At 45.5% G+C, this 20,493-nt stretch overlaps 1 protein-coding gene across 1 annotated transcript in view; it reads left to right on the top strand.

The window, feature by feature from the left end:
* The window catches only part of LOC134340648 (metabotropic glycine receptor-like), a 209,551-nt gene extending 189,399 nt beyond the window's left edge, over positions 1 to 20,152 (top strand). Inside the window, exons 9-11 of the mRNA XM_063038104.1 lie at positions 4,567 to 4,672; positions 11,060 to 11,206; positions 16,325 to 20,152. Coding sequence (XP_062894174.1) covers positions 4,567 to 4,672; positions 11,060 to 11,206; positions 16,325 to 19,933 — 3,862 coding nt within the window. The 3' untranslated portion in view covers positions 19,934 to 20,152. The remainder of the gene's footprint in view (positions 1 to 4,566; positions 4,673 to 11,059; positions 11,207 to 16,324) is intronic.
* The last annotated feature ends 341 nt before the right edge of the window (positions 20,153 to 20,493 follow it).

Below are 20,493 nucleotides of genomic sequence, written 5' to 3'. Positions count from 1 at the left end.
GTGCCCGCAAACTGGAGGAGGACTGTTTTTGACTCCGTACATTGTCTCTTGCATCCAGGCCAGAAGGCTTCACAGAAACTGACTGCCCTGAAGTTTGTGTGGCACGGCCTTGGAAAGGACTAGTGTGATTGGAGCGTAACCCGTGTGGAGCACCAGTGGGCAAAATTTACTGTCATGTTCAGGTGCCATTGGCACATTTTGATGTCCGTGAGCAATGGTTTGACCATGTCAATGTGACCTTGTTGGTCCCCTTTTCCCCCTCCCAGTTTCATGCACCTCTTTACCATGGTGGACTGTACCACCAGGTGGCCAGAGGTCATCCCTCTAGCATCGACGGCCATAGATGTGGCTTGGGCGTTCATTAGCACCTGAGTTTATCAGTTTTGCATCCCATCTGATATCTCCTCTGACCACGGTCCTCAATTCATTTCAGACCTCTGGGCTGTGATAGCCCAGAACCTCACCATTAGGCTACATCACATCACCCACAGTCTACTGGCCCATGTGAGTGGTTTCAATGCTCCTTAAAGGCTGCTCTGAGGGTTTCCCTGATGGATGAGTGTTGGCATGATCATCTCCTGTGATTCCTGCTGGGGCTCAGAACAGCTCCAAAAGAGGACCTGCAGTTGTCCGCGGCTGAGTTGTTATATAGGCAGCCATTACGAGTGCCAGGTGATTTTAATTCCTGATGCCATGACCACTTGCTCAGCCTCTCAACAACATTCCCCCCTCCTCAGTAAATTCAATTCCTTTGCACCTGTTCCTACCTCCCATCATGGCGAACAGCTCTCTTGGGCTCCTGTTGACCTATGTTCCACCTCATTTGTTTTTGTCCACCATGATGCACACCAACATTCCCTTAGGCCCCCTTACGATGGCCCGTTCCACACGGAGAGAAAAGACTTTTATAAGAGGGGTAAACCTGAACACATTTCAGTAGATTGCCTTAAACCAACCCACCGAGATTTAGAGAATTCCGCTACCACGCCCCTGGCATCACGACATGACCATGAGAGTGTCATCATACCTCTGGACGAGCCAGAGGCACCTGCTGTTCCTCCACCCATGGAACATCGGACCCAAACCAGACCTCCGAGCTCCGGACAGGCTCACAATGCTGGTTTTAGTGAATTCTGGGGCAGGAAGCCTGTGGAAGGTAAAGGAATTGGTGGAAATGCTTTGTACATAATTCACAACCACCGACATTGAGGCTGGTCTGACGTGACGATGTAATTACATACTGTTACCATGCTTTGTGTTCAGTGCTTGAGGACAATAAGTAAGTTGTTACGGTTTTTCGTAAACAGAAAATTCCTCTGCCGTTTTTATTTGCGAAAACTTACATGCGCAGTGTATGGAATAAGGCAGATGAGCTTGTAGCACAGTTAGAGATTGGCAGGTATGATGTTGTGGGCATCCCTGAGGCATGGCTGAAAGAAGATCATAGTTGGGAGCTTAACGTCCAAGGATACACATTGTATCGAAAGGACAGGCAGGGAGGCAGAGGGGGTGGGATGGCTCTATTGGTAAAAAAATGAAACAAATCATCAGAAAGAGATGGCATAGGGTCAGAAGGTATTGAGTCATTGCAAGGGTAAAAAGACCCTGATGGGAGTTGTATAGAGACCCCCAAACAGTAGTAAGGATGTGGTCTACAAATTGCAATGCACGCCAAAAGGGCAATGTAACAATAGTCATGGAGGATTTCAATATGCAGGTAGATTGGAAAAATCAGGTTGGTACTGGATTCCGAAAGGTGGAGTTTCTAGAATGCCTATGAGATGGCTTTTCCGAGCAGCTCATGGTTGAGCCCACTAGGGGATCAGCTATTCTGGGTTAGATGTTGTGAAATGAACCGTAGTTGATTGGAGAGCTTAAGGTAACAGAACCCTTCGGGGACTGATTATAATATGATAGAATTCATCCTGCAATTTAAGAAGGAGGAAGTCAGATGTATCAGTATTACTGTGGAGTAAAGGGAATTACAGAGGCATGAGAGAGGAGTTGGCCAAAATTGATTGGAAAAGAATCAGTTCAGATGGGTCGATGGCAGAGCAGCAATGGCTGGAATTTCTGGAAGCAATTCGCAAGGCACAGGATATAGACATCCCAAAGAGAAAGGAGTATCCTGAAGGAAAGATGACACAACTGTGGCTAATACGAGAAGGCAACGCCAACATAAAAGCCAAAGAGAGGGCATATGATAGAGCAAAAAATAGTGGAAAGTTAGAGGATTGGGAAGCTTTTAAAAACCAACAGCAGGCAACTAAAAAAGTCATTAAGAAGTATAAGATCAAAAACAAAGGTAAGCTAGCCAATAACATTAAAGAGGATACCAAAGTTTTCTTCAGATACATGAGGTGTAAAAAAGCAGTGAGAGTGTATATTAGATCACTGGAAAATGATGCTGGAGAATTAGTAATTGGGGACAAGGAAATGGCAGACAAATTGAATAAGTATTTAGCATCAGTCTTCAATGTGGAAGACACTAGCAGAACGCTAAAAGTTCAAGAGTGTCAGGAGGCAGGAGTGAGTTAACTTGCCTTTGCTCGGGAGAAGGATCTTGGGAAACTGAAAGGTCTGAAGGTAGATAAGTCACCTGGACCAGATGGTGTACACCCCAGGGTTCTGAAAGAGGTGGCTGACGAGATTGTGGAGGCATTAGCAATGATCTTTCAAGAATCACTAGATTCTGGCATGGTTCCAGAAGACTGGAAAATTGCAAATGGCACTCCACTCTTCAGGAAGGGAGAGAAGCAGAAGAAAGGAAATGATAGACCAGTTAGTCTGACCTCAGTGGTTGGGAAGATGTTGGAGTTGATTGTTAAAAATGTGGTTTCAGGGAACTTGGAGACACATGATAAAATAGGCCGTAGTCAGCATGGTTCCTCGAGGGGAAATCTTTCCTGACAAACCTGTGGAATTCTTTGAAGAAATAACAAACAACATAGACAAAGGAGAATTGATTGAAGTTTTGGACTTGGATTTTCAGAAGGCTTTTGATAAGGTGCCACACATGAGCCTGCTTAACAAGTTAAGAGCCCATGGTATTGCGTGAAAAGTAGCACGAATAGAGCATTAGCAAGAGGCAAAGAGTGGGAATAAAGGGAGCCTTTTCTGTTTGGCTGCCGGTGAGTAGTGGTGTTCCACAGGGGTTACTTCTTTTTACGTTATATGTCATTGATGGAATTGATGGCTTCCAAGTTTGCAGATGATATGAAGATAGGTGGAGGGGTAGGTAGTGCTGAAGAAATAGAGAGGCTACAGAAGGACTCAGACAGTTTAAGAGAATGGGCAAGGAAGTGGCAGATGGAATACAGTGTTGGGAAGTATATGGTCATGCACTTTTGTAGAAGAAATAAAAGGGTAGACTATTTTCTAAATGGAGAGTAAATTGAAAAATCTGAGATGCAAAAGGACTTGAGAGCCCTTGTGTGGGATTCCCTAAAGGTTAATTTGCAGATTGAGTCAGTGGTGAGGAAGGCAAATGCAATGTTAGCATTCATTTCAAGAGGATTGGAATATAAAAGCAAAGATGTAATGTTGAGACTTTATAAGGCACTGGTGAGGCCTCACTTGGAGTATTGTGAGCAGGTTTGGGCCCCATATCTAAGAGAGGAAGTGCTGACGTTGGAGAGGGTTCAAAGGAGGTTCACGAAAATGATTGCGGGATTGAAAGGCCTGCCATATGAAGAACATTTGATGGCTGTGGGCCTGACCTCATTGAAACCTATCGAATGTTGAAAGGCCTTGATAGAGTGGATGTGGGGAGGATGTTCCCTAGGGTGGGACAGTCTAAGACCAGAGGACACAGCCTCAGAATAGAAGGGCATCCTTTTAGAATGGAGATGCGGAGGAATTTCTGTAGCAAAGAGTGAATCCGTGGACTTCATTGCCACAGGTGGCATGGAGGCCAAGTTATTGGGTATATGTAAGGCAGAGGTTGATAGATTCTTGATTAGCCAGGGCATGAAGGGTTATGGGGAGAAGGCAGGAGATTGGAGCTGAGAGGGAAATGGATTATCCATGATAAAATGGCAGAGCAGACTCCATGGGCCAAATGGCCAAATTCTTCTCCTGCATCTTATAGTCTTATAAATAATAGATTGTTAACAGGATAGATAATTAGATAGATAGAAGCTCAAACTTCAAGAACAGCTTCTATCCTGCTGTAATACGACTATTGAACCTAGTACGATAAGATGAACTCTTGACCTCACAATTTGCCTCATTATGATCTTGCGCCTCATTGTCTACCTGCACTGCACTTTCTCTGTAGCTGTTACACTTCATTCTGCACTTTTGTTATTGTTTTCCCTTGCTCTACCTCGACGCGCTGTTGCAATGAAATTATCTGAATGGATGGCATGCAAAACAAAGTTTTCCATTGAAAGTCTGACAATAATAAACCAAGTTATAATCACATTCAATCTTTTTGTTCACTTCTGTGAAGCTGAATTAGTAAATGCTAAGCTACCACTGATGGAGTTCATCCTTCCCAAAAAACACAGTATTGTTTTCATTAACCACCAAAGATTTTAAGATAAAGTACTTCTCTTCCTTTAGGTTCACCATGGCGACCACTCTTCACCCGGACTGGATGCTAGTACTCTTCTTCGTTCACATTCACCTCACCGTCACGCTGACTCTAATTCTGCTCCTCGTCCCCAAGGTACCAACGCTTTCTTAGGGATTTTCTCTTTGAAAACATTTTATAATTGATGAAGTACTTTAGCATGTCTTATGAAGATAGGTTGAGCGAGCTAGGGCTTTTCTCTTTGCAGCGAAGGAGGATGAGAGGTGACTTGATCATACATTCGTTATGTGCCGTGTCGTATTAACATGGGCGATCATGGTCTTTACATGACCAGGATTGTTCTTGGCAAATTTTTCTACAGAAATGCTTTGCCATTGCCTTCTTCTGGGCAGTGTCTTTACAAGACGGGTGACCCCAGCCATTATCAATACTCTTCAGAGACTGTCTGCCTGGTATCGGTGGTTACATAACCAGGACTTGTGATCTGCACCGGCTGCTCGTACGACCATCCACCACCTGCTCCCATGGCTTCACGTGACCCTGATCGGGGGCGCTAAGCAGGTGCTACACCTTGCGCAAGGGTGACCTGAAGGCTAGCGGAGGGAAGGAGCGCCTTACTCCTCCTTTGGTAGAGACGTATCTGCCTGGCATCAGTGATCGCATAACCAGGACTTGTGACATGCATGAGCTGCTCATACGATCTAGGTGACTTGATAGAGGTGTAAAATATGATAAAAGGCATAGATTGAGTGGATAACCAGAGACTGTTTTCCCAGAGGGGAGCTGGTACTCAAGTGGGAGTCTTAGGGTGGTAATATTTACTGATTTTACCTGAAGGTTTTTGGTCGGACAGATCACACAGGACTAGTGAATATGAAAGCAATTGTAAGGAATCTTCTTCACGTAGTCACTTTGAATCGTTCCTCTACAAATCTAAGCTGCATCAAAGCTACTGGCACCAGCTAGCAAAACTTCTTTGCACCCATGGTCAGATTGCATGCGCAGCCAGAAACTTGTTCCAGGGCAGAAATGGGTAATATAAGGGGACATAATTAAGGTGATTGGAGGGAAGTATGGGGGGAATGTCAGAGGTCAGTTTTTTATAGAAAGCGCAGAGGGTGAGTGGAACATGCTGCCGGGCCGGTGGTAGAGGCAGGTACATTGGAGACAATTAAAAGACCCTTAGATAAGCAGATGGATGAAAGGGAAAAGAAGGACTATGTGAGAGGGAAGTGTTAGATTGATCTTACAGTAGTTTAAGAGGTTGGCATAACATTGTACTATGCTGTAATGTTCTATGTTCTAAAGCATTTACAACAATTCTGGAACGGTTCCAGAGGATAAAATGTCAGCAAAACATCATGGGCTGAAGGGTGTGCATTGTGCTCTACTGTACGTTAATAGATTCAGGGCTGAGCGAGTGGTGACACTTGCACATACGGCAGAAGAGGCCACATTTCTTCAGAAGGTGTTGGACAGATTTCGAGACACAAAAGGTGTCAGGGAGGGTCTGGGAATACTGTGAAATTCTTTGGAGTATTGTGCACAATTCTCGTCACTGCATGCCGGTAAGGATGTGAAGGCTTTGCAGATGGTGCAGAGGGGGGTTACCAGTATGAGGTTTGCCTGGATTACAGAGTATTAACTATAAGAGGAGGGTGGAGGATGAGAGGTAACCTGATAGGGGTGTACAAGATGATAAGAGGCATAGATTGAGTGGGCAGTGAGAGACTCTTTACTGGGCAACAAGGGTGATTGGAGGAAAGTATTGGGTGGGGGGGATGTCAGAAGTTCGTTTTTTTACACAGAGAGTGCTGGCTGCGTGGAATATGCTGTCAGGGGAGGTGGTGGAGGCAGATATATTAGGGACATTTCAGTTCAAAGTAAATTTTCTTATCAAAGTGCATGTATGTCACCATATACAAACCATGAGATTCATTTTCTTACAGGCATACTCAATAAATCCATAATAGAATAATAACCATAATAGGACCATAAAAGAGACTCTTAGATAGACACATGGATGATAGAGAAATGGATTGGATTGATCGTAGAGCAGGTTAAAAGGTCAGCACCACATCATGGGCTGAAGGGCCTGTACTGTGCTGTACTTCCTATGTTCTATGTTGAATGAGCTAGGGCTTTTCTCCTTGGAGCAAAGGAGGATGAGAGGTGACTTGAGAGAGGTGTACAAGATGATAAGAGGCATAGGTTGCATGGACAATAAGAGATTTTTTTCACAAGGTGGAAATGAGGCATAATTTGAATTCCTGTTGTTTGCATAATTTGAAAGTGTTTGGAGGCAAGTATAGGGGGAGTGTTAAAGGTGTTTTTACAGAGTGGTGGGTACGTGGTACACGCTACCAGGGGCAGAGGTACAGGCATATTCATTAGGGGCATTTAAGAGACTCTAAGATAGGCACATCCTCCTTCTTCTTAAGCCCATCACCCCTACTGGGTCAAAGGCCAGCGACAACAGCTCTGTCCTGGGCCGACAGAAGGTTGATCAGCCCTGTGGCTTGCGCCTTCACCACACGACCTCATACGTCCTCTGGATGGAGGTGCTTCCTCTCCCAGGGACAAGATCTTTGCAGCTTCTGTTAGTGTTTCTGTAGCTCTGTTTTTTTTATGAGATGGGGTTGCTGGCCCCATGTCCAACACCCCCCCTTTTGCATCCGGGCTTGGGACCGTACTTGGCAGAGTTAGGCACATGAATGATAGAAAAATGGAGGGCCATGTGGGAGGGAAGGGTTAGATTGATCTTGGAGTAGGTTAGAAGGACAGCATTTAGAAGATTGAGGTGGGGTTCTTATCGAAACATATAAAATTCTAAAGGGATTGGACAGGCTAGATGCAGGAAGATTGTTCCCGATGTTGGGGAAGTCCAGAACGAGGGGTCACAGTTTGAGGATAAAGGGGAAGCCTTTTAGGACCGAGATGAGGAAAAACTTCTTCACACAGAGAGTGGTGAATCTGTGGAATTCTCTGCCACAGGAAACAGTTGAGGCCAGTTCATTGGCTATATTTAAGAGGGAGTTAGATATGGCCCTTGTGGCTAAAGGGATCGGGGGTATGGAGAGAAGGCTGGTACAGGGTTCTGAGTTGGATGATCAGCCATGATCATACTGAAGGGCGGTGCATGCTCGAAGGGCCGAATGGCCTACTCCTGCACCTATTTTCTATGTTTCTATATTTCTATAACATTGTAGGCTGAAGGGCCTGTAGAGTGCTGTAATGTTCTATGTTCTATGTTCTATGCTCTTCTTTCTGAGAACAAAGATATGAGGATAAGCATTCAGTTCTTCCTTGCTGGGTGGTGATGTGATGGAGTGGAACATATTGCTGACCTGCTTGTTAAACTAACAGTGAAAACTGAGATGGCCTCCAGAGCTGGAAGCTTATATATTTCCAACTTATTTCCCAGGCCCTGACAGTGAAAATTAACCTCTCTTTCATACCTTGGTCTGTGAATTCCAGTAAAGAATTTAAAGATCTGTTTAAAGATTAGCATTATCTGTCACTTGTACAAGTAAAGGGGGTTCAATTCACCAATACTCCCTATTCCCACGTACCTTATCTGAAGGCTCGGTCTGCAGACGTAAAATAAACTTCAAGCTGTAACATCAGAGAGAGCTAATCATATTCAGAAAGATTAGCTTCATTTGTCACATGTACATTGAAACATAGCGTGAAATGCACCAACGACCAACACGGTCCGAGGATGCGCTGGGGGCAGCCCGCAAGTGACACCACGCTTCCGGCGCCAACACAGCTTACTAACCCGAACATGCACGTCTTTGGAATGTGGGAGGAAACCAGAGCACCCGGAGGAAACCCACATAGTCACAGGGAGAACGTACAAACCCCTCACAGACAGCATTGGGAATCAGGTCCCAACTGCCTGCACTGTAAGGCGTTGTATTGCCACTACGCTAGCAGACTGCAGTGGGATAAGTTGTACCTAAAAGCAAGACTGACTGTCTGAATTAATGGTTGGAACTATAACCACACTCCACACTCGACCCTCCCCAGTCTTTCCAAGCCTTTAGGAACCGCTCTTAGTTCATGGGATGTGGGTTCAGCATTTATTCCAGGAGCTTCAGCACTAAACCCTCTGCTGACTGAGTGATGGAGAGAGACTGAGCAGTTGGGATTTTGTTTCATTGGCGCGTAGGAGAATGAGGGGTGACCTTACAGAGGTGTATAAAGTCATGAAGGGCAGAGATAAAGTGCCATGGTTAGCACAACGCTATTCCAACACCAGCTGTAAGAATCAGGATTCAACTCCCACTGCTGATGTAAGAAGCTTGTACTTTCTTTCCCGTGACCACATGGGTTTCCTCCAGATACTCCAGTTTCCTCTCACAGTCCAAAGATGTACGGGTTAGGGTTAGTGATTTGTGGGCATGCTGTATTGGGGCCAGAAGTGTGGCTACCCCCAGAACATCCTCAGACTCTGTTGGTCATTTATGCAAACGATGCTATTCATTGTTTCAATGTACGTTTGTTTGTTATGCACCATGTCGAATGACGTGGGCGATCGTGGTCTTTCCATGACCACGATTGTTCTTGACAAATTTTTCTATGGAAGTGCTTTGCCATTTCCTTCTTCTGGGCAGTGTCTTTACAAGACGGGTGACCCCAGCCATTATCAATACTCTTCAGAGATTGTCTGCCTGGTGTCAGTGGTCACGTAACCAGGCCTTGTGATCTGCACCGGCTGCTCATACAACCATCCACCACCTGCTCCCACGGCTTCATGTGACCCTGATCGGGGGCTAAGCAGGTGCTACACCTTGCCCAAGGGTGACCTGCAGGCTAGCTGAGGGAAGGAGTGCTTTACATCTCCTTTGGTAGAGACATATCTCCATCCTGCCACCCAGGTGACTCAATTGAGTGGATAGCCAGAGCCTTTTTCCCAAAGTGGAACTGATACTCAAGTGGGAGGCTTAGGGTGGTAATATTTGCTGATTTTACCTGAAGGATTTTGGTCAGACGGATCACACAGGACTAGTGAATATGAAAGCAATTGCAAGGAATCTTCTTCACGTAGTCACTTTGAATCATTCCTCTACAAATCAACGTTGTATCAAAGATATTGGCACCAGCTTCTTTGCACACATGGTCAGATCTCTAAAGCGTAGTGATAATGGCTGGGGTCGCCCATCTTGTAAAGGCATTGCCCCAGAAGGCAATGGCAAACCACTTCTTGGCACAAATTTGCCAAAAACAATCATGGTCATGGAAAGACCAAGATTGCCCATGTCATACAACGTGGCATATAATGATGATGATGGCTTCAGTATGTCTTATAAAGGTAAGTTGAGTGAGCTAAGGCTTTTCTCTTTGGGGGAAAGAACGACAAGATGACTTGATAGAAGCGTATAAGAGGCATAAGTTGAGTGGCTAGCCAGAGACTTTTTTCCCAGGGTGGAAATGGCTTATACAAGGGGGCATAATTTTAAGGTGATTAGAGAAAAGTATAGGGGGGGATGTCAGCAGTAAGTTTTTTTTACACAGAGAGAAGTGAGTATGTGGAACGCCCTGTCAGGGTCAGTGGTGGAAGCAGATACACTAGGGACATTTAGGAGGCTCCTGGACGATTGAAAAATGGAGGGCTATGTAAGAGGGAAGGGTTAGATTGATAATCATAGAGTCATAGGAAACTGCAGCACAGGAACAGACCCTTTGGTCCATCTAGTCTGTGCCGAACCATTTAAGCTGCCTAATGCCATCAACCTGCACCTGGACCATAGCCCACCATACCCATCTCATCCATGTACCTATCCAAACTTCTCTTAAATGTCGAAATTGAAATCGTATCCACCACTTCTGCTGGCAACTCATTCTACATTCTCACCACCCTCTGAGTGAAGAAGCTCCCCCTCACGTTCCCCTTAAACTTTTCACCTTTCATCCTTAACCCATGACCTCTAGTTGTAGTCTCACCCAACCTCAGTGGAAAAAGCCTGCTTGCCTATCTATACCATTCATAATTTTATATAGCTCTGTTAGATTTCCCGTCAATCTTCTAAATTCTAGGGAACAAAGTTCAATCTTTCCTTATAACTCAGTTCCCCCAACCCCGGCAGCATCCTTGTAAATTTTCTCTGTACTCTTTCAAACTTTCCTGCAGGTAGCTGACCAAAACTGCACACTGCTCCAAATCAGGCCTCACCAATGCCTTATACAGTTTCAACATAACATCCCATCTCTTGTAATCAGTACTTTGATTTATGAAGGCCAATGTGTGAAAAGCTTTTTTTTACCTATAACACCACTTTCAATGAAATATGACCCTGTACTCGCAAATCCCTTTGTTCTACCACACTCTTCAGTGCCCTACCGCTCACTGTAGGTTAAAAGGCCGGCACAACATTGTGGGCCAAAGAGCCTGTACTGTGCTGTAACGTTCTGTGTTTCGTGGTGTTCCACTCACCAAGTTCCTCCAGCAGACTGCTGTTCCACATTCCAGCATCTGCAATCTCGTGTGTCCCAACTGATCTGGATTTCTGCTTGCAGTTTCTCCACTTGGGAATGCCTCTGAGGGAGGACGTTGTGGCCGAGGTGTATGAGGATGAACTTGACATGCGATGCTCCGGTTCCTATCTCAACAGCAGCATCACGTCTGCCTGGAGTGAGCACAGCCTGGACCCAGAGGACATCAGGGTGAGTAGATGGAAACCCTTAAACTAGATGCTCAACTAGGGTTAACATATGAGGAGCGTTTGAAGGTTCTGGGCCTGTATTTGGAGTTTCGAAGATTGAGGGGAGATCTCATTGAAACCTACCGAATATTGAAAGGCCTAGATAGAGAAGATGTGGAGAAGATGTTTTCTGGAGTGGGGAAAGTTTAGGACCAAGTTCAAGTTCAAAATAAATTTATTATCTAAGTGTGTATATATATTTCTTTAGCCAGAGGGTGGTGAATCTGTGAAATCCATTCCCACTGATCGCTGTGGAAGCTAAGTCATTTGAAGCAGAGGTTGATAGGTTCTTGACTAGTCAGGGTGTCAAAGGTTACAGGAAGCTAAGGCAGAAGGATGGGGGTGGGAGCAGACCCAATGAGGCAAATGGCCTAATTCTGCTCCTATGTCTTAATCTTCAACTGTACAAAGTACACAGGTTAGCTAGGCTGGCAGTGGGGAACTAATGGAAAATATCTACTTGTCAGCCAGCCCTGGAAGTCTGCAGTTCCAAATGAGACCTTGTCAATAATGTTGCTTAGCTTGTGCAAGGATTTAACTGTTGGAACCATAGATTCGATGCTCCTCTACCTCTGCAACCAAGGGATGTCCCCTTAGAACAGAGATGAGGAGAAATTTCTTTAGCCAAGGGGTGGTGAATCTGTGGAATTAATTGCCACAGGTGGCTGTGGAGGCCAAGTCATTGAGTATACAGTATTTAAAGCAGAGATTGATAGTTTCTTGATTAGTAAGAGTATCAAAGGTTACAGGGAGAAGGCAGGAGAATAGGGTGGGTTGGGATAATAAATTAGCCAAGCTGGAATGGCAGAGCAGACTCGATGGGCCGAATGGCCTAATCCTGCTCCTATGTTTTTGTGTTTATGTCATGTCCTGTTAAGCAATATTAAAGAAATAGAGAGGGAGAGAGGCATTTGACCTTGGAACATTTCATATGTGTTAACAAGGTTATCTCCTCATTCCAGAAGCCATTTAATTAATTGTCAGTTATTAAGTAAGGACATTAACTGGAAGGTGGTAAATTGGTGATTGTGAAGATAATTTGGGATCTGTCTCCAAAATGTAGTGCAGCAGATTGTCAAAACACCTCTTAACCCAGTCTCTGTTGAAAGACAAAGGGGAAAATTATCAGTTCCAATTCTAGACTTCCCTACAAGTCAGAATGAGAATGAGAATCAGCTTTATTATCACTGACATATGTTGTGAAATTTGTTATTTTGTGGCAACATTACAGAGCAAAACATAAAATATACTATAAATTAGACTAAAATATATATTTTAAAAATTAAGTGATGCAAAATGGGAGCAAAGATAGTGAAGTAATGTACATGGGTTCATGGACCATTCAGTAATCTGATGGCAGAGGGGAAGAAACTGATCCCAAAGTGCCGAGTGTGTGTCTTCAGGCTCCTGTACGTTTCCAACATTGTCTACGTTTCCTTGATAAACAAAAATCTTCTCAGATACACCTCAGTTCCGACACCAGCTTTAAGAACATTGGACGTGGAAGCTGACTGGCCTGTGGCAGTGCTGTGTACATCTATGAATCTAAGAACTCTAATGTAGCAAGCATTGCATCAGTGCATCAGTGAAAATTAGATCTGATAGTTAAAAAAACTTATCTACATAACTAGTTCACTTCTCCAAGCATCGTCACCTTGTCATGGCGGAGATGATTGTCAGTTCCTGAGATCCCCAAGAGAGATGGACCGATGCCATCTGGTGCTTAGCTCCCGGCAGGGTCACCCAAGGTGTAAGGTCAAGGGGGAGGTTCCAGACGAAGGGCAGTCCAATCAAGACTGCCGGAGGATGATGACACCTCACAATGGCAGTGAAGGTGGAGGAAGCTGCAGCAGTGAAGGGTCCCCAGTCATCTTGCACTCCATGTCACTGGACCCTGACCCCGATCTGTCAAGGACCGTGTAGTGGCTACCTGTGCAACACCCTCCACAGTTAGACAAAGTCACACTCAGGCTTTCTCCATTAAGGGAATAACCTCAAGAGGACATCATACTCAACTCGAGTGATCACACTACTACATAACTAATTCAATACCAGAATCAGAATCAGGTTTATTATCACTGACATAGATCATGAAATTTATTGTTTACCAACATAAACTCACACCATTATAGACCTTCTTTCGTTTATAGACAGTAGTTCCAAAACCTGTGCACAAAGTCAGGTCAACCAGAATGGTTTCGCTCCATTCCTGCCCCCTATGACCCTTTGTCTCTAAATCTTCTTGTACATTTTCACCTTGCTCAGGAAAATCTCTCACATTCGCTTAAGTGAAGGTTCTTAAGAGGGTGATTCACTTATTTAGTAGCTGGTGGTTGTCATACTGGGCACCTATTCTTCACGCTCCCATCCAAATGTGGAAACTACAGCAGCGTTCCCGTCCAGCCACGTTGATGTCATGGTGAAGAAAGCTCACCAACACCTCTACTTCCCCAGGATGCTAAAGAAATTTGGCTTGTCCCTGTTGACCCTCAGCAATTTTTATCGCAGCGCCACAGAATGCCTCCTATCTGGATGCATCACAGCTTGGTTTGGCAACTGCTCTGCACGTGACCACAAGGAACTGCAGAAGGTTGTAGTCACAGCTCAGTACATCACAGGAACCAGCCTCCCCTCTGTGGAGCCGGTCTACACGTCTCGCTGCCTCAGCAAAGCAGGCAGTGTAATCAAAGACCCCACCCACCCCAATATTCTCTCTTCTCCCTTCTCCCGTTGGACAGAAGATACAGAAGCCTGAAAGCACCTACCACCCGTCTCAAGGACAGCTTTGAGCCACTGTTATCAGACTCTTGTACGATAAGATGGAGTCTTGGCCCCACAATGTACCTCGTTTTGATCTTGAACTTTATCATTTACCCGCATTGCACTCTTTTGGTAGTTTTTACACTTTATTCTGCATTGTTATTGTTTTACCTGATTCTAGCTCAATGCTCTGTGTAATGATTGATCTGTATGAACAGTACACAAGACAAGCTTTTCTATGTAAGTTGGTATGCGTGACAATAATAAACTAATCATCATCATCATTATGCGCCATGTCGTATGACATGAGCGATCATGGTCTTTCCACGACCATGACTGTTCTTGGCAAATTTTCCTACAGAAGTGGTTTGCCATTGCCACCTTCTGGGCAGTGTCTTTACAAGACGGGTGACCCCAGCTATTATCAATACTCTTCAGAGATTGTCTGCCTGGCGTCAGAGGTCGCATAACCAGGACTTGTGATCTGCACCGACTACTCATATGACCATTCACCACCTGCTCCCTGATTGGGGGGGGTGGGCTAAGCCGGTGCTACACTTTGCCCATGGGTGACCTGCAGGCTAGCGGACAGAAGGGGTTCCTTACACGTCTTTTGGTAGAGACATACTGTATTTCCACCCCACATCCAGTGCAACTACCAATACCGATCAGGCTAATGGCTCCAGGGCACGGGTTTGTTCTGCTCTTGGGCCTCTTCCCTAATTTTATCAAACACCATCATCCTATCCTCCATTACTTGGGCATAGGTTTAGAGTGAGAGAGAAGAGTAAGGGGCAAGTATTTTTCACAGAGGAGTATATGGAACGAGCTACCACAGGAAGTGGTAGAGCCAGGTACAATTACAACAATCAAGACATTTGGAAAGGTAAAGCTGATCTTTAATCTTTAGGGGCAACTCTTCATGCAGAGGTAGCTTGGTTTATGGAATGAATCGCCAGAGGCAAGTATAATATCAACATTTAGAGGACACTTGAACAGGTAAATGAATAGGAAAGATTAGAAGGGATATGGGCCAGAGGCAGGCAGATAGGACTAACTTAGATAAGGAGTTTGAGGAGATTTGGTCTGTCACCAAAGACACTCGCAAATTTCTACAGATCTACCATGGAGAGCATTCTAACTGGCTGCATCACCGTCTGGTATGGGGGCCGGGGCGGGGGGGGGGTGGGGAGCTACTGCACAGGATCAAAATAAGCTGCAAAGAACTCTAAACTTAATCAGCTCCATCCTGGGCACCAGCCTCCTTGGTATCCAGGATATCTTCAAGGAACGATGCGTCAGACAGGCAGCATCCATCATTAAGAGCCCCCATCACACAGGACATGCCCTCTTCTCATTGTTACCATCGGGGGGAGGTACAGGAGCCTGAAGACACACACTCAGGGATTCAGGAACAGCTTCTTCCCCTCTGCCATCAGGGAGGAGGTACAGGAGCCTGAAGACACACACTCAGCGATTCAGGAACAGCTTCTTCCCCTCTGCCTTCCGATTTCTGAATGGACATTGAACCCACGAACACTACCTCACGACATTTTTATTTTTATTTTTGCATTATTTATTTAGTTTAACTCTTTAATATTTATATGCTTATTATAATTCATGTTTTTTTTCTATCATCATGTATTGCATTGTACTGCTGCCACAAAGCTAACAAATTTCACAACACATGCCGGTGATAACAAACCTGATTCTGATTCTGAAACGTGTGTCGTTTGCCTCAAATCAAACCGGCAAGGATTTGGGGGCAGCCCGCAAGCGTCTCCACGCTTCCAGCACAAACATAGCGTGTCCACAACTCACTAACCCTAACCTGTACATCTCTGGACTGTGAGAGGAAACTTGTGCCCCTGGAGGAAGGCCGAGATGGAGTGGATGTGAAGAGGATGTTTCCTGCAGTGGGTGAGTCTAGCATCAGATTAGAGGGACGTCCATTTAGAGCAGAGATGAGGAGGAATTCTTTAGCCAGAAGGCAATAAATTTGTGGAATTCATTGCCACAGGTGGTTGTGGAGGCCAGGCCACTAGGTGCATTTAAGACAGAGGTTGATAGGTTCTTGATTAGTCAAGGTGTCAAAGGATACAAAGAGAAGGGAGGAGAATGGGGTTGAGAGGGAAATGGATCAGCCATGATGAAATGGTGGAGCAGACTTGATGGGCTGAATGGCCTAATTCTGCTCCTATATCTTATGGTCTAATAGTAACCGTGTTATGCTAACCACTATAATAACCACACTAATCCTGCTCAGTAACTCTACCGGAAACTTCTGGGAATCACTAACGTTTCCTTATTTTTCTTCCAGGATGAGTTTAAGAAGCTTTATGCTCAACTGGAAATCCACAAAACCAAGAAGATGACTGCCAACAACCCACACCTTCAGAAGAAGAGGAGCTCGAGGAGGGGGCTAGGTCGTTCCATCATCAAACGCATCACGGAGATTCCCGACTCAATGAGCCGGCAGTGCAGTAGGATTGAGAGGGGTGGATCCATCGGAACTGGAAGTCACTCGGGTTCCTACAAGAAGAAATTTAATGAACCCTCCAGCTCCAGCATGAAGGTTAGGGAAGACTCCATCAAACGAGTCTTTTCAATAAGGAAGTCCCACAGTACGTATGACCACATGAGGGGCCACCGGGATGGTCACTCTGGCAGGTCAGATTCCTCCACAAGGGACCCTTCCCTGCTGGATTCCCTGATGAGGAAGAAACTGGCAAAAAAAGCTTCGGAGAGGTCGGACACGGAGTCACTGGATGCAGCGCCGCTGGTGTGCAAGTCGGCCAGTGCGCAAAACCTAACAGTGGACAAGCCCTCGTTGTCCTCCAAACCGGGCACCCTGCAGAAGTCTCTCAGTGTGGTCACCTGCGCGAAGGAAAAGGCCGTAATGTTCACCAGGAGGAGTGAGGAGAACCCAAAGCAGGTCGGCGAGAGAGCTCCGAAGAAGTTGTCAACCAAGCAAGCACCAACCAGCCTCCAGCTCCCCACCGTCGGGGCGCAGCCGGACGAAGCAGTTAAGACGACCAGAGGGGACAGGCAACAGGTACACACGGAAAGCACAGCAAGACTACACTTACAAGATGGCCGCAACAAGTGTCTGGCTCACCCCGCAGACTCCCAGAACCTACAGCCCCCGTCTGCTGAGACAAGGTATCACAAACACGTCGGCTATGTCACAATCAAGAGCGGCGGCGTGGACAGATCGCACTCCTCGGGGAAGCTGGACTGCAGAAAGAAACCCGTGGACACGGAGAGGAAACATCACAGCTTTCGGCATGCTGGCATGGGCGGCAGTCTGGGTGGGGACGTGAAAGAGGCGGCTGCAAGTCGAAATGAACCCCGGGGGCCAGCAGATAAGCGTTCAGGGACCAGCTCGTCCCCAACCAGACTTGGTAAATCGGCTGAATCTTCAAAGACAGAACACGAAGAGGTGCCTTCCAATACCAATAAGGCAGAATCTGAGCAGGCAGGTCATGCCAAAACAGGGGAGAATAAGCGAGAAAAATACATGTCACTGATAAAACAAGCATCAACAAATAGTGCAATTATTTGTCCATGGGATACAACAGGAAGGGGAAACTCGATGGCGGACATAAGTGTGGACCAGAGGAAGGGGCGGTCTTTGTCCATTTGCACTTTGGCTCCTGAATCACTTATGCATAGCTCCTTCAAAGCAAAGCCCATAAACCTCTCCTTAAAGCAGCCCAAGGGATTTGGGCTGTCCCTGAAACATCTCGTGAACCAGGGAAAGACGAGAGGCAGCAAAAGAGAAAAATCCACCAAAGCGAGTGAGGCAGGGAAGGGCAGTCCTGACCAGGAGCGGGTTAATGGGGCGGAGGTGATGGGTTCAATGGGTAAAGCTGCATCTATGGAGTTCAGTCCACGGAAAAAGGAGAGCAAGGGCAAAGAAGACAAAACACAGCCAACCGATATACCCAAAGATTCGTCTTCAGAATCTACTCAGCAGTACAGCGGAAGCAAGCGGGACAAATATATGACCCTCTTAAAACGGGCATCTACAAGCTCTGCCGTTATTTGTCCATGGGACGTCGTTTTGAAAGGGGCGTCACCCACGACTATGACTGAGGACCAGAAGAAGGGACGGTCTTTATCTGTTGGCGCTGGTGTGTCAGGATCGCTTCTCCAAGGCACCTTGAATGCAAAGGACACTAATGGTTCGATGCAACAGGGTAAGCGATTGGCATTGTCACTGAGACAGCTCATGTTACCAAGTAAGGCACGAAACAAAGATGTCAACCAACAGACCACCGATAAATCTAGAATTGCCGAGATCTGTCCCTGGGATGCAGGGGAAGCTCAGAGCAAGGAAACATCTTCACAACTTCACGGAGCTAATGGCATGCCGAGCTGTTCCTGGGACGCAGGTTATATGGAGAAACAACAGGAAAAGAGATTGTCTGTTGAAAAGAGCAAAATCTCAGGTGCTGGTCCATCAACAAACCCTGCCATCATTTGTCCGTGGGACTTACTTCTGAAGGAGGCATCAGCCGGGTGCATGACTGGTGCACAGAAGAAGGGACGGTCTTTATCTGTTTGTGCCGCAGTCCCAGGATCATTTCTACAGAGTGCAAAAGCTGCCGATAGCTCATTGCAACAGAACAAGAGATTAACATTGTCACTGAAACAGCTCGTTTCGCCAGGCAAGAAGAACAGAGACAACAAAGGTGGCCAGTCGCAGTCCAGTGATAAATCTAAAGTTGAAGAGATCTGTCCCTGGGAAGTAGAAGATACCAAGAACAAGGATTCATCACTGCCTGTTGATAAATCCAAAGCCACAGAGATCTGTCCCTGGGACTCAGGAGATGCTCAGAACAAGGATGCCCCACAACCCATTGATAAATCCAGCCTTGCAGATATCTGTCCTTGGGACTCAGAAGATACTAAGAACAAGAAAGCTGCAGAGCCCATTGATAAATCCAAAATTGCAGAGATCTGTCCCTGGGATACTAGAGATACCAACAACAAGGAAGCTTTATTACCCACTGATAAAACTAGGGCTTCAGATATCTGTCCCTGGGACACAGTAGATACTAAGAATAAGGATATATCACTGCCCGTTGATAAACTCAAAGCCACAGAGATCTGTCCCTGGGACTCAGGAGATACCAAGAATAAGGAAACTTCATTACTCACTGATAAAACTAAAGCTTCAAATATCTGTCCCTGGGACTCTGGAGATACTAAGAACAAGGATACGTCACTGCCCACTGATAAACCCAAAATTGTAGATATCTGTCCCTGGGACACAGGAGATACTATTACAAACAAGGAAACTTCATTACCCACTGATAGATCTAACCTTGCAAACATCTGTCCCTGGGATGCAGGTGATACCGAGAGGAAAGAGGAAAAAGCATTGCCCACTGATGAATCTAAACTTGCAGATATCTGTCCATGGGACACGGTTTCACAAGAGACAAGAATCAATCAAAATCAGAAGAAGGGACGGTCTCAGTCGGTATTTGCAGCTATCCCAGGATCATTCATACAAGGCACCTTGAAGTCAAAAGGTACAAATGATTCGTCGTCACAATCCAAATGGTTAGCACTGTCACTGAAACTGAGAACAACATCTGGAAATGTGAAAGACAGAGAGAACAGTAATACATCTAAAGTTGGGGTCATCTGTCCTTGGGAAATAGGAGATGCTCAGAGTGACAAGGAAAAACCGCAGCCTGTGGAGAGATCTAACCTTGCCGAGGTCTGTCCTTGGGAGACAGATGCAACGGCAACTGGGAGAAGTCAAACAGTTACAAAGGCTAAAGGTGATCTAACCTCCTCTACCTCCCCTTGTGATGTGGAGACAGTGACTGCAACTCAAGCTGCAAACAGAGAAGATGGGAACTCAACAGATAAGAAGGAGAATGTTGGTGGTTCAGCTGACAGCTGTCCTTGAAATTTGATAGATTATTGAGATGCCAAAGTGAATGCTCTGATTTAATGGAAAACTAAATGATTCATTACAAGATTTCCAGTGTAAATATATAGTGTGCAACACAATAAATTGCTTCTTCCCAGAATTTAGTTATTAATTTAATTTAGTTACTGATAATATTCTTGTCAGTAACAACATATTCTGCTTAGCCTACTTGTAACCTTAATAGAAGCAAGTGGAAATTCCACACTCCTGAATGTAATGATACAGATTTGACTGATGCAGCACATCACCATGGAGACCATGGACCCTTTGGCCCATGGTCTCCATGGTGATGTAATTATTTCATCACCAGGGACAGGAAGTACAGTATGTTGATAAGCAACCCTAAATGAAATTAGATTTCTCTGACATAACTTCATAAAAACATCACTTCTACTTTCTGGGATTGAAAGGCTTATCATTTGAGGAGCATTTTATGGCTCTGGGCATGTACTCACTGGAATTCAGAATAATGAGGGGGTATCTCATTGAAACCTATCGAATGCTGAAAGGCCTTGATAGAGTGGGTGTGGAGAGAA

This window comes from Mobula hypostoma, chromosome X1, assembly GCF_963921235.1.
Source record: "Mobula hypostoma chromosome X1, sMobHyp1.1, whole genome shotgun sequence".
NCBI lineage: Eukaryota > Metazoa > Chordata > Chondrichthyes > Myliobatiformes > Myliobatidae > Mobula > Mobula hypostoma.
This window is presented reverse-complemented; position numbering and strand designations above follow the sequence as displayed.